General features: G+C 56.7%; 1 protein-coding gene across 1 annotated transcript in view; it reads right to left on the bottom strand.

Annotated features, from left to right (window-relative positions):
• Ltbp4 (latent transforming growth factor beta binding protein 4) overlaps positions 1 to 8,222 on the bottom strand; it is a 28,500-nt gene extending 20,278 nt beyond the window's left edge. Inside the window, exons 1-12 of the mRNA XM_021166465.2 lie at positions 7,953 to 8,222; positions 4,733 to 4,924; positions 4,178 to 4,425; positions 3,987 to 4,089; positions 3,566 to 3,640; positions 3,338 to 3,460; positions 2,784 to 2,948; positions 2,048 to 2,197; positions 1,671 to 1,922; positions 1,120 to 1,251; positions 911 to 1,036; positions 102 to 227 (exon numbers count right to left, since the gene is read on the bottom strand). Coding sequence (XP_021022124.1) covers positions 102 to 227; positions 911 to 1,036; positions 1,120 to 1,251; positions 1,671 to 1,922; positions 2,048 to 2,197; positions 2,784 to 2,948; positions 3,338 to 3,460; positions 3,566 to 3,640; positions 3,987 to 4,089; positions 4,178 to 4,425; positions 4,733 to 4,924; positions 7,953 to 8,202 — 1,942 coding nt within the window. The 5' untranslated portion in view covers positions 8,203 to 8,222. The remainder of the gene's footprint in view (positions 1 to 101; positions 228 to 910; positions 1,037 to 1,119; positions 1,252 to 1,670; positions 1,923 to 2,047; positions 2,198 to 2,783; positions 2,949 to 3,337; positions 3,461 to 3,565; positions 3,641 to 3,986; positions 4,090 to 4,177; positions 4,426 to 4,732; positions 4,925 to 7,952) is intronic.
• Between the last annotated feature and the right edge of the window lie 4,657 nt (positions 8,223 to 12,879).

Below are 12,879 nucleotides of genomic sequence, written 5' to 3'. Positions count from 1 at the left end.
GACCGTTCTTTGTCCCATTTCTCAGCTTCTCCAACCCTACTGCTAGCTATCAACCATTCCCCTTACACCCTCTTTCTTTCTGTCCCCTCCCAGTCCCTCACCCTGGCAGCTGGCTCCGTGAGGTGCTGCCTGGTACCCGGCGGGACACACACATAGGAAACTGCCTGGCGTGTTCTCGCAGCGCCCGCGGTCACACGGCGGCGGCACGCGGCGGCACTCGTCCACATCTGTGAGCAGAATCCAGAGGCTAGGACTGGGGCAGACACTGAGTCCCTGAGGGACAAGCGGCCAGGGGAGCAGTGGCCGGAGGCAGGACGAGGGCGGGGCGAAGCTAGGACAAGAGCTACTCTAGGGTGGAACCAAAGAAATAGGCGGAGCTAGGGCCGGTAGGCTTAAAGCAAAGGCGGAGATCGAATCCAAGCTGAGAGTAAGATTGTGGGAGGGAGCAAATTTGGGGAGGGCAGGACCTGGGCAAGAGCAAGGGCGGAAAAGGAATCTTTGTGGATCAAAGGAAGAAAAGGAAGACAGAGTCGGAGCCAGAGAAGGAAAGGGTAGTTTGAGGTGAGAGCTGGAGTGGAGTCAGGGGTCGCTGTCAGATTAACTGCAGAAATTGTAGAACTCAGACGGGGCCTGGGGGCGGGAGCTAGTCCAGGATAGGGAGGGCGGAGCTAGTGAGAGCAGAGCTTGTGAGAGCAGAGCTAGGGCAAAAGCTAGGCCATAGGGAAAGGAAGGGCAAGGTTAGGTGCAGAGCAGGGGTGGAGCCTAGCTGATGTTGGCCAGGGCAGGACATGGTGTTGTGATGGAGCTGGACCGCGTGGGGAGGCAAAGGAGCCAGCCAGCGTGAGCGGTTCTGCAGAGAAAAGACTCAAGCAGGAGTGGAGCCTGGGGCCTAGAGGAGCGGGATTCTCACCCAGGCACTCTGCAGCCCGCGGGCCTGCTTGGAAGCCCGTGCCGCACACGCAGCGAAAGCTGCCTGGTGTATTCTCGCAACGCCCAGGAGCACAGGGTGTAGGGACGCGGCGACATTCATCTATGTCTGGGGGCACAGAGCAAGCTAGTTACGTACGTGCTGGCCAGGCAGGGGACCTGACTCCGCGAAATCCCCTCTGCCCAGCTTACCAATGCAGCGAGTGCCCTGGGGGCCGAGCCGGAAACCTGGGTCGCACGCACAAGTGTAGCCGCTTGGCCGAGGAACGCAGCGTCCAGGACCACAAACCTGGGGATTTCGCTGACATATGCTGGAAGAGGGACCTAGAGGAGCCAGTCAGCCACGTTCCCACAAGACTGAACTGAACACTGTAGAACATCCCTCTAAGATACCTTCGTGAGTGTCCCCTCCCCACGTCTAATCTTGGAGATCGTGTTTACTCTGAGAGAGCCTCATCAACTCTGCCTGAATCCACCCTCAAAGACACTCACATACCCCATACTTCAGACGTGTTTTCCTGAGACCTCCATGATGCCCATTTTAGAACTGGTGCCTCGGGATGTAACTGTTTGCTTCTTTAGCAGCGCATGACTCTAGTAACTAAGGGAACGGCTACCCAAACCTTCAAATTCTTACCTCGCCCTATCCTTCCTTATCTCTTTCATCTTTCACAATCCCTTTGGAGCCTTTCCCCACAGAAATTCACAGTATTCCCGCAACCACACTCCGATTCCTATGGTACCTGATTCAGGGATCTCTGGACCCGTCCAAGCAGGGATGCTGGGCAGGGGAAATTCAGGCCAAGGTTGGGATTCAGGCCGAGGCCGGGATTCAGGCTGAGGCCGGGGTTCAGGCTGAGGCCGGGATTCAGGCCTAGGCCGGGATTCAGGCCGAGGCCGGGGTTCAGGCCGAGGTCGGGGTTCAGGCTGAGGCCGGGGTTCAGGCTGTGGCCCAGGGTCAGGGCGGGGCTCAGGTCGACGAGTAGGCAGAAAGCCTGGTAAAGAAAGAGCATCTGTATAGGGTTCTAAATTTGGGTATGCTTGCTCCTCGCCATGGTTTTCTATCTGCTTCAAACAGCACCTGGGAGATGGCAAGCCCTCCATCCAGGTTCCAGCTCACCTGTAGGTGGCCGAGGGGTGGCTGGTGGAACACGTGGCTGATTGAAGGTCACTCGAGGTGGATCCTGGTTTAGGGGTCTGGTGTTGTATCGGAGGTCAGAAGCTGAATAGTGGTAGCCAGGGCCAGCTGGACAGATCTCCCGAAAACCCTCTGGGAACAAGGCAAGGAGAGGTCAGTAGAGGAGACCAAGTGAAGTCTTGTGAGTTGTAAGTAAGCCTTGGTTGGGAACAAAGCTTGGTCTGAGATAGTGTCGGGAGTCTGGCTTATATGCTGGATGGAGTAGTGTACCAACCAAGGAATTAGATGTTTCAGAAGCCAATGGTGGAGCTGTGAGAGTTTTCCTCTTTAGGGGATGGTGGCAGAGTGCTCTGGTCAGGCTAACTTTTTTTTTTTTTTTTTGGTTTTTCGAGACAGGGTTTCTCTGTGTAGCCCTGGCTGTCCTGGCACTCACTTTGTAGACCAGGCTGGCCTCGAACTCAGAAATCCGCCTGCCTCTGCCTCCCGAGTGCTGGGATTAAAGGCGTGCGCCACCACGCCCGGCTTGGTCAGGCTAACTTAAAGGTTGTAAGTTTCAGGGATGAGAGTGGCTAAGGATAGAGGGGAAGCCCAGAACCGATGAAGCCTTGGGAGTGTGGCCAAGGTACTGCCAGGTACTGCCAACTTGGAGACTGAAGGCAGGGCCTATGACTCCTGTGTATATCTGTTAGGAAGGGATGAGTTGGAAAGACTTGCACACCTGAGCCATAAGGCGGACAGAGCTGGCAGCCTCGGCCCCACGCCTTGCCCACACGGCTACAGCAGCAGATCTGTTTGGTGATATTTCGAAGAATGGGCAGCGAGCATCCGCCATCATGCAGCACTCGGTAGCAGGGCCCCTTTGCCTCGGAGATCACGTGTTGGGCTAGGGCGATGGGAGGAAATTCTTCAGGGCGTGGTGGGAAGTACCGTGGTTCTCTCTGTATGTGATTGAATGGCCCCTCCGAGAGGCTTTAGTGGGTAAGTGGGAGGGGCATCTAGAGAGGTCTAGGGGAGAGCCAAGAGTGCCCCAAGGTTTGAAGTAAGCTATAAATGAGAATCTGAGTATAAGAATCCGAACGCTGTCAAGAGGTCAAGAGGTCGAGAGAATTTGAAGATCCTAAAGAAATTCAAGATTCTGGGAGTCTGAGGGGCTAGAAGGGTTTGGAGTATCTGAGGGAATTAAGAATTCAGAAATATTCTGGGATGCTTTCTAAGGTCATGAGCAATTTAGGAGCCAGCTTCAGAGCCCCACCCCCTTTCCTGGTGGCTCACAGATGCAGCTGCTGCGGGAAGAGTCCAGGAGGAAACCGTCCGGACATACACACGTGTAGCCGCCACGAGTGTTGGCACACTCCCCGTGTTGGCAACGCCCACCGGTGGCGCACTCATCCACATCTGCAAGAGTTGAGGAAGTTTTTGGCGAGTCTAGGACTACTAAATCCCTGGCAGCCCAACCTTGAAAGACTAGCCCTCGGTTCCCTGCCCCCTGCCGGGCCTTACCTACACAGGACCCATTAACTCTCTCGAAGCCGGGTGGACAAGGTCCATTTGGGCCACTCACTTGGTTGGAGTTCCCTGTGGAGAAAGGAGGGATCGGAGCGGGGACAGATTGGCAGAGAGATAACCAGGCAATTTTGAAGATGAAATGAGAGTGAAGTGTGGTTTGAACTACCGAGTCAGCCTGGAAGCTCAGTAAGTAAGATCGGAGGCTCTCCAAATGCACGGATAAGACAAAGGCACAAAGACCATTAGAAAAGTGACCGAAATCAGAAAATGGGATAAATGGACTCAACGGTATAGAAAAACCTAGATAGACATGACCACCCCCAAGGTAGGTAGATATAGCTAGATCTTGTGACTAGGGTTTATCTGTGCTCGGAAGAGAAGAGGCGAGGTTTGGGGACGACCCAGGGCTTCTTACCCAGGTGTTCCGCGCACGGGTGACAATCATGAACACCCCAGGCCAAGCCCTCCCCTCGGCAGCATACTTCCTGTGTCCGGAGCCCGGGCAGCGGCGATGCACACTGTAGAAGAAGTGAGGCGTGAGCGCGCCCCCGCGTGGTAGCATTTTAAAGGGGTTCCCCCTACCCTCACCCGCCGGCCTCGGCTCACTTCGCTTCCGCGCAGTTCCCTAAAACAGTAACCGAAGCCGGAGGCGTCTGAGTAGCCGTCCTCGCGTGGCGCGCTCTGTGCCAGCACTGTGTAGGGCGCCGCCGCCTCGGCCCGTGCCGCCGCTTCTGCCCTGGCTAGGGCTTCAGGGTTCGCCTCCTCCCAGGGGCCCGACACACGTTCCACTTGGTGCACCACCACTGATGCCTCCTGAGGGTGCTCCACGTGCACGCTCACCATCGATGCTACGCCTGAGCAGAGGCAAGATGGACAATGGGATATATCTACACGAGCTCTGACTTGCTAGGAGTAGATTGGAGAGATGAGCTGAGGATGGGTACTTTATATTGGGAGGTGGGGGTGGGCTGGCGTGGTAATGTAATATGGCCTGCAATTTTCAGTGATCCTCCTGCCTCTGCATACCGAGTGGTGGGATTACAGGTGGAAGCCACCAAACCGGACTTAGGAGGGTAGCAGAGAAGGCAACAAACTTGGTCAGAGAAGGTCAGGTTCTTGAGGAAAGCGGGATCAGAGACCCTTTGGCTAAATTCTCCTCACCGTGTTCATCATCGCGGTGGTTGGCTAGTGGCATTGTATAAACGGAGCGGGTAAGGCCCGGCATGGCTGGGGCCGGGGGCCGGGCCCCCGAAGAATGCAATTGGCAGAATTTGCCAGCGAAGTCCGGGGGACAAAGGCAGCGATCAGGCTTCACACACACACCACCGTTGTGACAGATCAAGGGACATAGGACTGAGAAGAAAGCAAGGATACAAAATATCAGTACTGTGCCTGGCAGACAGTTAACTCAGTACCCAGCGCTGAAGCGAGGGCCTTAAGGAACATCATCCTTACATCTCTCCATCGTAGGTGACTTTTCCCGTTTGCTTGCTTTTGTTTTAAGGTAGGGACTAATGTAGCCCAGGCTAGTCTCGAAAACTCACTATATAGCCAATGCTTTAACTCTTGACTCCTGCCTCCGCTTCCCAATTTTTGGGATTATAGCAGTATGCTACCACAACAACCTTCCCCAAATCTGGCTGACTACATCGGGTGGGTCAAGTCGCGCGACTATCACATAGACCCGCCTTCTAGGTGGGCTTACTCAGCCTCCTCCCTCTATTTCATTCATCTTCCCATTTTCTGGTTAAATTCGGGCGTTCCAGCCCCGCCCAAACAGTGATATTCCCGCCCACTGGATTGCCTTCGCTCAAAACCGATGTTTCCCTTTTGTGTCTCAGCTGGAATCCAAAAAGTTCAGGTTTTTCCCATTGGCTAGGCACCCCTTTCTAGTCCCGCCCATATGGCCTTCTACCTGACATTGTAAACTCCGCCTAACCCAGGTACCTTAGCCTTAGCCCCGCCTACTCACTCCTCCCTCCGATTTGCCCCGACTCACGCCCCTCCCACTCTTGGGCGAGCTAGGCGCCTTAGCCCCGCCCACAGCCTGCTTTTCAGCCTTCCCTCCCTGCCTCCGGTAGCACCGGGCGGGGCAACTAGCGGGGACGCGTCTCTACTCCCCTCCGCGCGCCCTCTCTGGGCCCCTGGCCACCTCTGGGCGGGGCACTGCCAGCTGTGCGGTGGGGTAAACAAAGAAAGGGGTGCAGCGGAGGCAGGGCGTCGTCTCCGCATTCCGGACCCTTGGGGAGCCCCGGACTGCAGAGCCAAAGGAGGCCGGACGTGTCTTTCGAGGGCACCCCCCTCCCTTCCTCCCATGGGGCTGCCGAAAACAGCTGGAGACAGCTGCACTCAGGGGAAGGAGGGAGCAGACAGCCCGGGCTGTCATGGGAGGTGTGTGTGTGTGTGTGTGTGTGTGTGTGTGTGTGTGTGTGATTTTCTGAGCCACAGCCATACAAAAGGAAGCAGAGGGGAGCCACCTCAGTCTAGACGAATCAAGGGACAGGCGTCTTTGGAAGATATGAGCATGGAGGCAGTACTCTGAGGTTCAAAGAAAACCCAAGTTTTCTAGGAGGCAGGGTGAGGCTAGCTCAGAGCAAATCTAGGCTCTCAACCAAGAGTCTTTCAAGTCCTTTCGGAGAGTTGCCTAGAAAACAGGACTAGTACTTTCTGGAGGCGGGGGTGTGGCCCATGTGAGGGAGCTGAGGACAAGGAGAAGTGGAGTCTGATCGTTTCTAGCACGTTAAAACTCTCAAGTTGCGGGGACCTTAGGAATCGGTGGAAAGTCCTACTCCTCCCCAGCCAAGGGTCTGGTTGCCCTGAGTCTTGATTAATGGCTCTGTGTGGATAGGTCTGGGAAGGCTACCTTAGAAAGAGAAGGAAAAATGAAGCTCTGTGGGAAGAGAATCGGGGGAGATGTTGGAGGGGGAGAAGTATCTCCACTTAAGGCTCATGCTCGAATGTTTCAGGGGAAGCGAGAAGCCGCTGGGTGACAATATTAGAATTCTCCTGGGAGGGGCGCAGCTTGGAGGAGTACCTCCAAAGAGGGAGAAGAAACTTGGCTGGAGGAGTTTGACCCGGGGTGAGGAGGGACCTTTGGATCCGGTGTCTAAAAACCCGGATCTCCTGTCAGGAGCATTAAACCTAGACTCCAGGTACCTTTTTTTTTTTTAACGGCAGAGCTTAAGAAGGGCTCAGCAGAGAAGCAAGATTGAAAAAATGGAAGTGTCTCGGATGAGAGGAAGCCACCACGTTTAGGGGCATTTCTTAGTCTCTTAAGTCATTTCACTGCCTGCCCTTGCCTTGAATACAGACTCCCAGCTCAGGGTGCCCATATCAGAGGGCTTGCTGCTAAATGGGCAAAACTAACTTCATGTCCCACAACATTGGAAGAACAGGGAGCTAAGGACATAGGGGTCTTGCCGAGGTCAGCCCGCCTTCACATGTTCCTCCTTGTGCCTCCAGGGGTTTGGCACCCGTCTGGGCACGGCGCCTGGCACGGGCGAGTTGGGGCTGGGCCGGGAGAGAGTGAAGGAAGGAGGGAGGAAGGGGCGGAGAGAGGGAGTGGTAGCGGGCGGGGGCTCGGGCGGGAGATGAGCTCACGCCGGCCGGGTTGGGCTGGCTGGGGGCCAGCCTGGGCGAGTTCTCGGCGCCAGGGGCCCCACTCCCCATCCCGGAGGGCGTAAGGGGTGAGAAGCAATGAAAACCCGACCCCCAAGTCCATCCCCACACTCTGGGCTAGCAGGTGGCGCACCCTCCTGACCTCACCTGAACCCCAGAATGCTCCCCTTGTCTAGAGGAAGCTGAAGCGCAAGCCGGTTCCTTCCTCCCCCAGGGGGCGCCCTTTCCTCAGGCCTCCTATCTGGATATCTGTCGCACGTGGAACCGCTGTAATTCAGGTCTTGCCGAAAGACACCCCGTCTTTCCTGGGTCCCCTCCCGCTTAGCTCTTCATCACAAGCAGTCCCATGCCAGACTTTCCTAGTCTTCCCCCACTCAAAGACAGACCTAGAAACTTAAGATATGCCCCCGCCCCCATGCGACTCTGAAACACTCCTTGCTGACCCACTACGCACAGTCTGCGAATTTGGGCCCCATCTCAAAAGTTCCCAGATCCTAAGATCCTCGCCTTGACTGAAAGGTATGAAAGCTAGTCTCAGTCCGTTCACGTGGGACACCACAGTTCCAAAAACACTCAATGTTCCTGAAATCAGCGCCCTGGAGATCCACTCCCCAAATAAGGAATTCAGAGCCCCCTTCCTCAAAGACCCCACGGAGTCCCCAGCTTTTCTGTACATGGAATCTGGGCTCCTGCTCCTTAAGGCATTGTCTCCGGGGTCCTCCCTCCGGGCACTCCTCCCTTGGGAGCACCATCCCGCACTCACAGGCGCGGAAGCCGGGTCCCCCCGGGGCCGCCCCGCCGGGCGCGCCGCTGTCCACGCTGGTGGCGTTGCGGGGCGCGCAGGTCGGGGTACAGCGGGAGCCAGTGGGCCCATGGATGCAACGCAGGCCGCACACAGCGGGGGTGAAGCGCACGCGAAGACGCTCTCGGGGTCGTCCCAGTACGGGCTGCGGCCCCAGCTGCGCCAGCAGCACCAATAGCGACACCCAGAGCAGCCGCGCGCCGCCCGCCATGGCTGCAGCGCCGCGCTCCACCGCGCCGCCGCCCCAGCCCGCCCGAGGGGCCCGGCCGCGCCCGCCCGCTCGCCCGCCCGCCCGCGGGGGAGGGCGGCCGCGCCCCCGCTCAGCCCCCCCCCTCCCCATCGCTCCCTCCCGGGCGGCCGCGCGGGGGCGCGTGGGGCTGGGCGCTTAGCCAGAGGCGCGAAGGCTGGGCGCTAGACTCGCAGGGGGAAGGGGAGGGCGCCCCCTCTGCTCCCACCCGTGCTCCAACAAGTGGATGGGGCCTATGGGGAGTAGCAGGGAAGGGAACAGGTGGGGGCGGGCGGGTTTGCTCCCAGAGAGAGTTGAATCCATTGAGAGGAAATCCATTAGAGTAATGGGGGCCGCATTTGGGGAGCCAGCTAAAGACTGATCCTCTGACCAGGCACGGGGGGGGGGGGGGGGAGAAAGAGGCTTCATCTAGATAGAGGACAAGGATAGCACATTTGGGCAGCAAGATGGCACATCTGTGGGTGACGAGAAGGGTCGGTGTACAGGACACATAAAGGAAGTAGAGGAGCTGAATTCTGGAGAGGAGACTAAGGCGCGTACACCTGAAGCCGCCACAGCACACCAAGACCCTCTACACCTGGTGTGAGAGGTCAGAATGAATAAAGGCAAGGGATAGGCTCAGACGGGGGGGGGGGGGTCCTCACATCTGGCCTGGGGCACACATCTGGAAAACCTTAGGAAGGAGGGGGATGCATCTGGGCTGAAGGCCACACAGCAGGAGAGGGCTTCTGAGGGTAGTTGAGTCTATAGAGTGCTCTAATCTGGGGTACCGGGCTGTAGTAAAAGTAGGGCCAAGGGAGGGTCTGGCATGTAAGAAGGAAAGGTCTTTGGCCCCCAGCCGTCCCGCAATCTTGGGCATTTTGTGCCGGGGCAGGCGCCAACCCGCACAATCGCTTTTGTTGTCTGGGCTGGTTCAGCCTCGCTCTCTGCTGGGCGAGTTGCCCCCCTCTTCAGCCACGGGAGCCCGGACGCCTGGCTTCCCGGCCCCACCCTGATGGGTCAGCGCCTTTGGCCTGCGTCTAGTTCTGTCCCTGGCTCACCTCATACTGCCGGACGCAGGGGTCCCTAGAGGTGGCCGCATCCTGGGGAGTGGGGTGGACCAAGCTACAATAGGGGACTGGTAGGCGGCGGCAGCACCGTGGGAACCAGACGGCTTTATCTGGCCCGGAACCACCCCCCTCCACCCCCTACACGGAGGAAGGGCGGATGTTCTTACCCCGGGCCTGGCCGGCAGGGGCGCGATGTGGGGGCCTTCTTTTCAGCAATGCCCTGGCCCACGGCCCTCGGGGGCGCCTTTGCCTCAGCAGAGCTCGGGCCTCCTGCAAACTAGGTGGAAGGGGGTGGAAGAGGCTGTCACTACTATTAAATTGGCCTCCTCACCTCAAGAAAAAAAAAAAAAACCCTCCTAAGCCAGAAGCACTTCCAGGAGTGGGTTTGCCCAACATTGCCCCCAGCCCTTTTATTGGGAGCAAGGCTTGGGATATCTTTAGAGAAATACTTTCAGAGAAAGGACTATGGAAGAAAAAAAAGGTATGGAAACGAGAAGCGATATGAGATGGATGGGAAGGGAAAAGTGGGTGGGGCGTGGAGACAGAAACAGATCAAGAAGCAAAGACCCAATGATTCAGCCAGGCAAGGAAGAATAAACAGAAACACAGACAATGAGTTAATAGTGAAAGGCCAGTGTGTGTGTGTGTGTGTGTGTGTGTGTGTGTGTGTGTGTGTGTGTTGGAAGGGGAGGAATTATATGCTTACGTCAGTGGCTGCCAGTTGAGGGATACCTGACTCTTCTCCACGGGACTGCGGCTGGGGCTGGGCACTGAAGGTGTTGGGGTCAGGCACCCCTCTAGACCTGTGCACTTGGCAGGTGGGCAGTTCCGGACCCTGCAGGAAGCTTTAGAGACAATCAGGGATTCAGTAGAAAAGCAGGGCCAAGCCTCTGTCATCGTCCATCTCTTCCTTTTGGATGAAGCTGGGGAAGGAGACCTCTCATCCCTCACCCACACCCCACCTGGAAGAACCCACCTCGGGTGCAGCGGCTACTCTTAGGTGTCTGGTCTAGGCAGCAGCGACAGGCAGCAACACTGTAAATAGGAGAGTGGAACTGTTCAGGCCTCAGAACAAAGGAGGGCAGGGGTGGAGGACACAGGAGAAACCAAGACAAGATTCAAGGGAATTCCAAGCACTCATTACTATGATTATTTTGAGACAAGGTCTAGAATGTACTGTGTAGCCCAGGTAGCCCTCAAACTCACGACAATCCTCCTGCTTCATTCTCCACTAAAGCTAAAGTTACATACATAAGCCGTCACGCCAGGCTTAAAATTATTTCAAGAGACATTCAAAGGAGAGTTCTAAGCGAATCTACAAGCCAGGACTGTCTGGGATCTAAAACTCCGCCCACTAATTCGAGGAGAGTGGAGGCTCAGACGCCATCCTAACATCGGACAGTAGGTGGCGCTACATACACAGACCTCGGCGGCTGTGCACTGCGGTGTCGCCTTAGACTACGGGTCCAGCACAGTGCTGAGGTGGTAGGGATACCGAAGTCCAGGAGTGGGAATCCTGAGGCCTGACTTTTATCCAGCTCCCGCCTTTCTAGGATGTACGTCCTGGGACCAGCGTCTCCTGGTCCTTGAGCTTCAATGTTCGAGAGGAAAGGGTCTTTTCCGGATATGTCTCAGTGCACAGGGTCTCAGAGGCGACCCTTCAGCGGTACTGCCAGAGCGTCGTCACCCAGGGGCCCCCCAGACAAGTCCATTATCCCCAAGTTAAAGGGGGGGGTGAGGGATGATGGTGCACGTTCAGACCCAGAGAGAAAAACTTTGGAAGATACTGAGAAAGGGAATCCAATGCCCGGATCCATTCTAGATGAGTGAGGCTTAGAGGGGGCGCAGGCTGCCCTGGGGGAGCCTCTGAGACCCTCGAATCCTGTCGTCATCCCTCCCGCTTTTCCTCCAGGTTAACCCCTTCCCAGTCCCGCCCCCGGCGCGGCTCGGGTTACTAAACGCATTCCCAGAGACTCAGGCGGGAGCGGAGCCCACGGCCTTTGTAACGGTGCGCAGAGCTGCCAGGAGCAGGACTGGAGTGCTAAGCAGACCATCTCCTCCGATCCTGTCACCTGCAAACGCGATAGTGTCCTATAAACACTGAAATTTATAAACTATCCTGGACCTTACCACCAAGTCATTAGTAATTCATTCAATCCCGAGGAGCTCTGATCTCAGAAAACTAGAAACGTCAGAAAATCCGAGGATCCCCTACACAGGTTTCCTCCAGTCCCCTTGCCAGGAGCCTATATGCGTCTTCCTAATCTATTAGAAGAACCTAGGAGTCTTTTCCAATTAATCCAGCCCCCCCCCTCTAGAAACCCAGAACCCGGCAACTTTTCTTTAAGATCTCACCACGACCTTCCAGAACCTTAAAAAAAAAAAAAAAAAAAAAACACTGAGGAAACTTGGGGAGCTGAAGGCTAGTTCAAGGGCCCCACCCATCGCTATTATTCTAAGAAAACTCGAAGTCTTACCCGGTATCAACTGGGGTTCTTTTCCCAAAAAACTCGGGAGTGGGCTGGAGCCTTACCCATCCTATCCCTCTGGAGGGACCTCCGCTTCAATTTCTCAGCGCATCTCGAATTCTAACGACTGCAAAGTAGGGGATCCCAGCAGATCCAAGGGCTTTGGCCTTAGCATCCTTCTACCAAAAGCAGCTGCTTTGTAGCCTCCTAAATCTGAAGGTCTTGCTCCTCCGAGACCACAAGACTTACTGGGTACAGCACGAGGAAGAAGAGGCTGCAGTGGGCTTACCCGGCCTGGTGGCTCGGGACCACCGCTTTCTCGATGGGGCTGGGGCTGGGGCTGGGACTGGAGCCGCTAGCAGATGTGGCGGCTGGGAGCAGCAGCAGCAGCAAGAGGGGGCAGGGGCCGCCGAGGCCAGGCCGGCGCATCGTGTCGGGTGCAGAGTCCGGCTCCAGGAGGGCAGTGTGTCCAGTGGGTCCGGATCGGCCTGGCCCCGGTCCCGCCCCCTACCCCCGCCTCAGCCAGAGGCCGACTCACTTTCTCCACCGTGCAAGCCTGGGGCTGTGAAACTTCCCGCCAATCAGAGCCCTGCACTGTCAGCGCTCCGAGTGAGGCCAATCGGTAAGCGACATGGGAGGGGCTAGATGGACAGGTGCCGGGCGGGGTTGCCTGGGCGGGGAGTTCTCCTGGAGGTGGGAGGTTTTCAGAAGTCAAGAACTATTGCCCCAGTCTCTCTTGAGCAGAAGTCCCAAGTGACACAAGTGGTTACCACCGAGATGAGTGTGCAGGGGGCCCAGGTCCTCTCAGCTGGAATTCCTTTAGCAGGCCTCACCCTTCGCTCAGTGCTGGTGTCTCTGAACGTAGCTGTCTGTCTAGTGGAACTGATAGATTCCCGGTACCCACTTCCCAGGGGAGAGACCAGACTCTGCTGATGAATCAAACGTGGTGTCACTTCCCAGGGTGAGTTCCAGGCCAGCCTGGGCTACATAACGAGACCCTTCTTCCTCAGCCACGCCAAATCTCGAAGTAGCAAGAATTTAGTATTGGATCTTACCCCCGACCCAGGGGCCATCTCTATGGCCCACATCAACTCTTCCAGGAAGATGGTCCCGTCCATTGTTTT

The sequence above is a fragment of the Mus caroli genome, unplaced genomic scaffold, assembly GCF_978045245.1.
Source record: "Mus caroli unplaced genomic scaffold, Mus_caroli_1 scaffold_8, whole genome shotgun sequence".
Lineage (NCBI taxonomy): Eukaryota > Metazoa > Chordata > Mammalia > Rodentia > Muridae > Mus > Mus caroli.
Note: the sequence above shows the minus strand (reverse complement) of the source record. Positions and strands in the feature narration are given on the sequence as shown.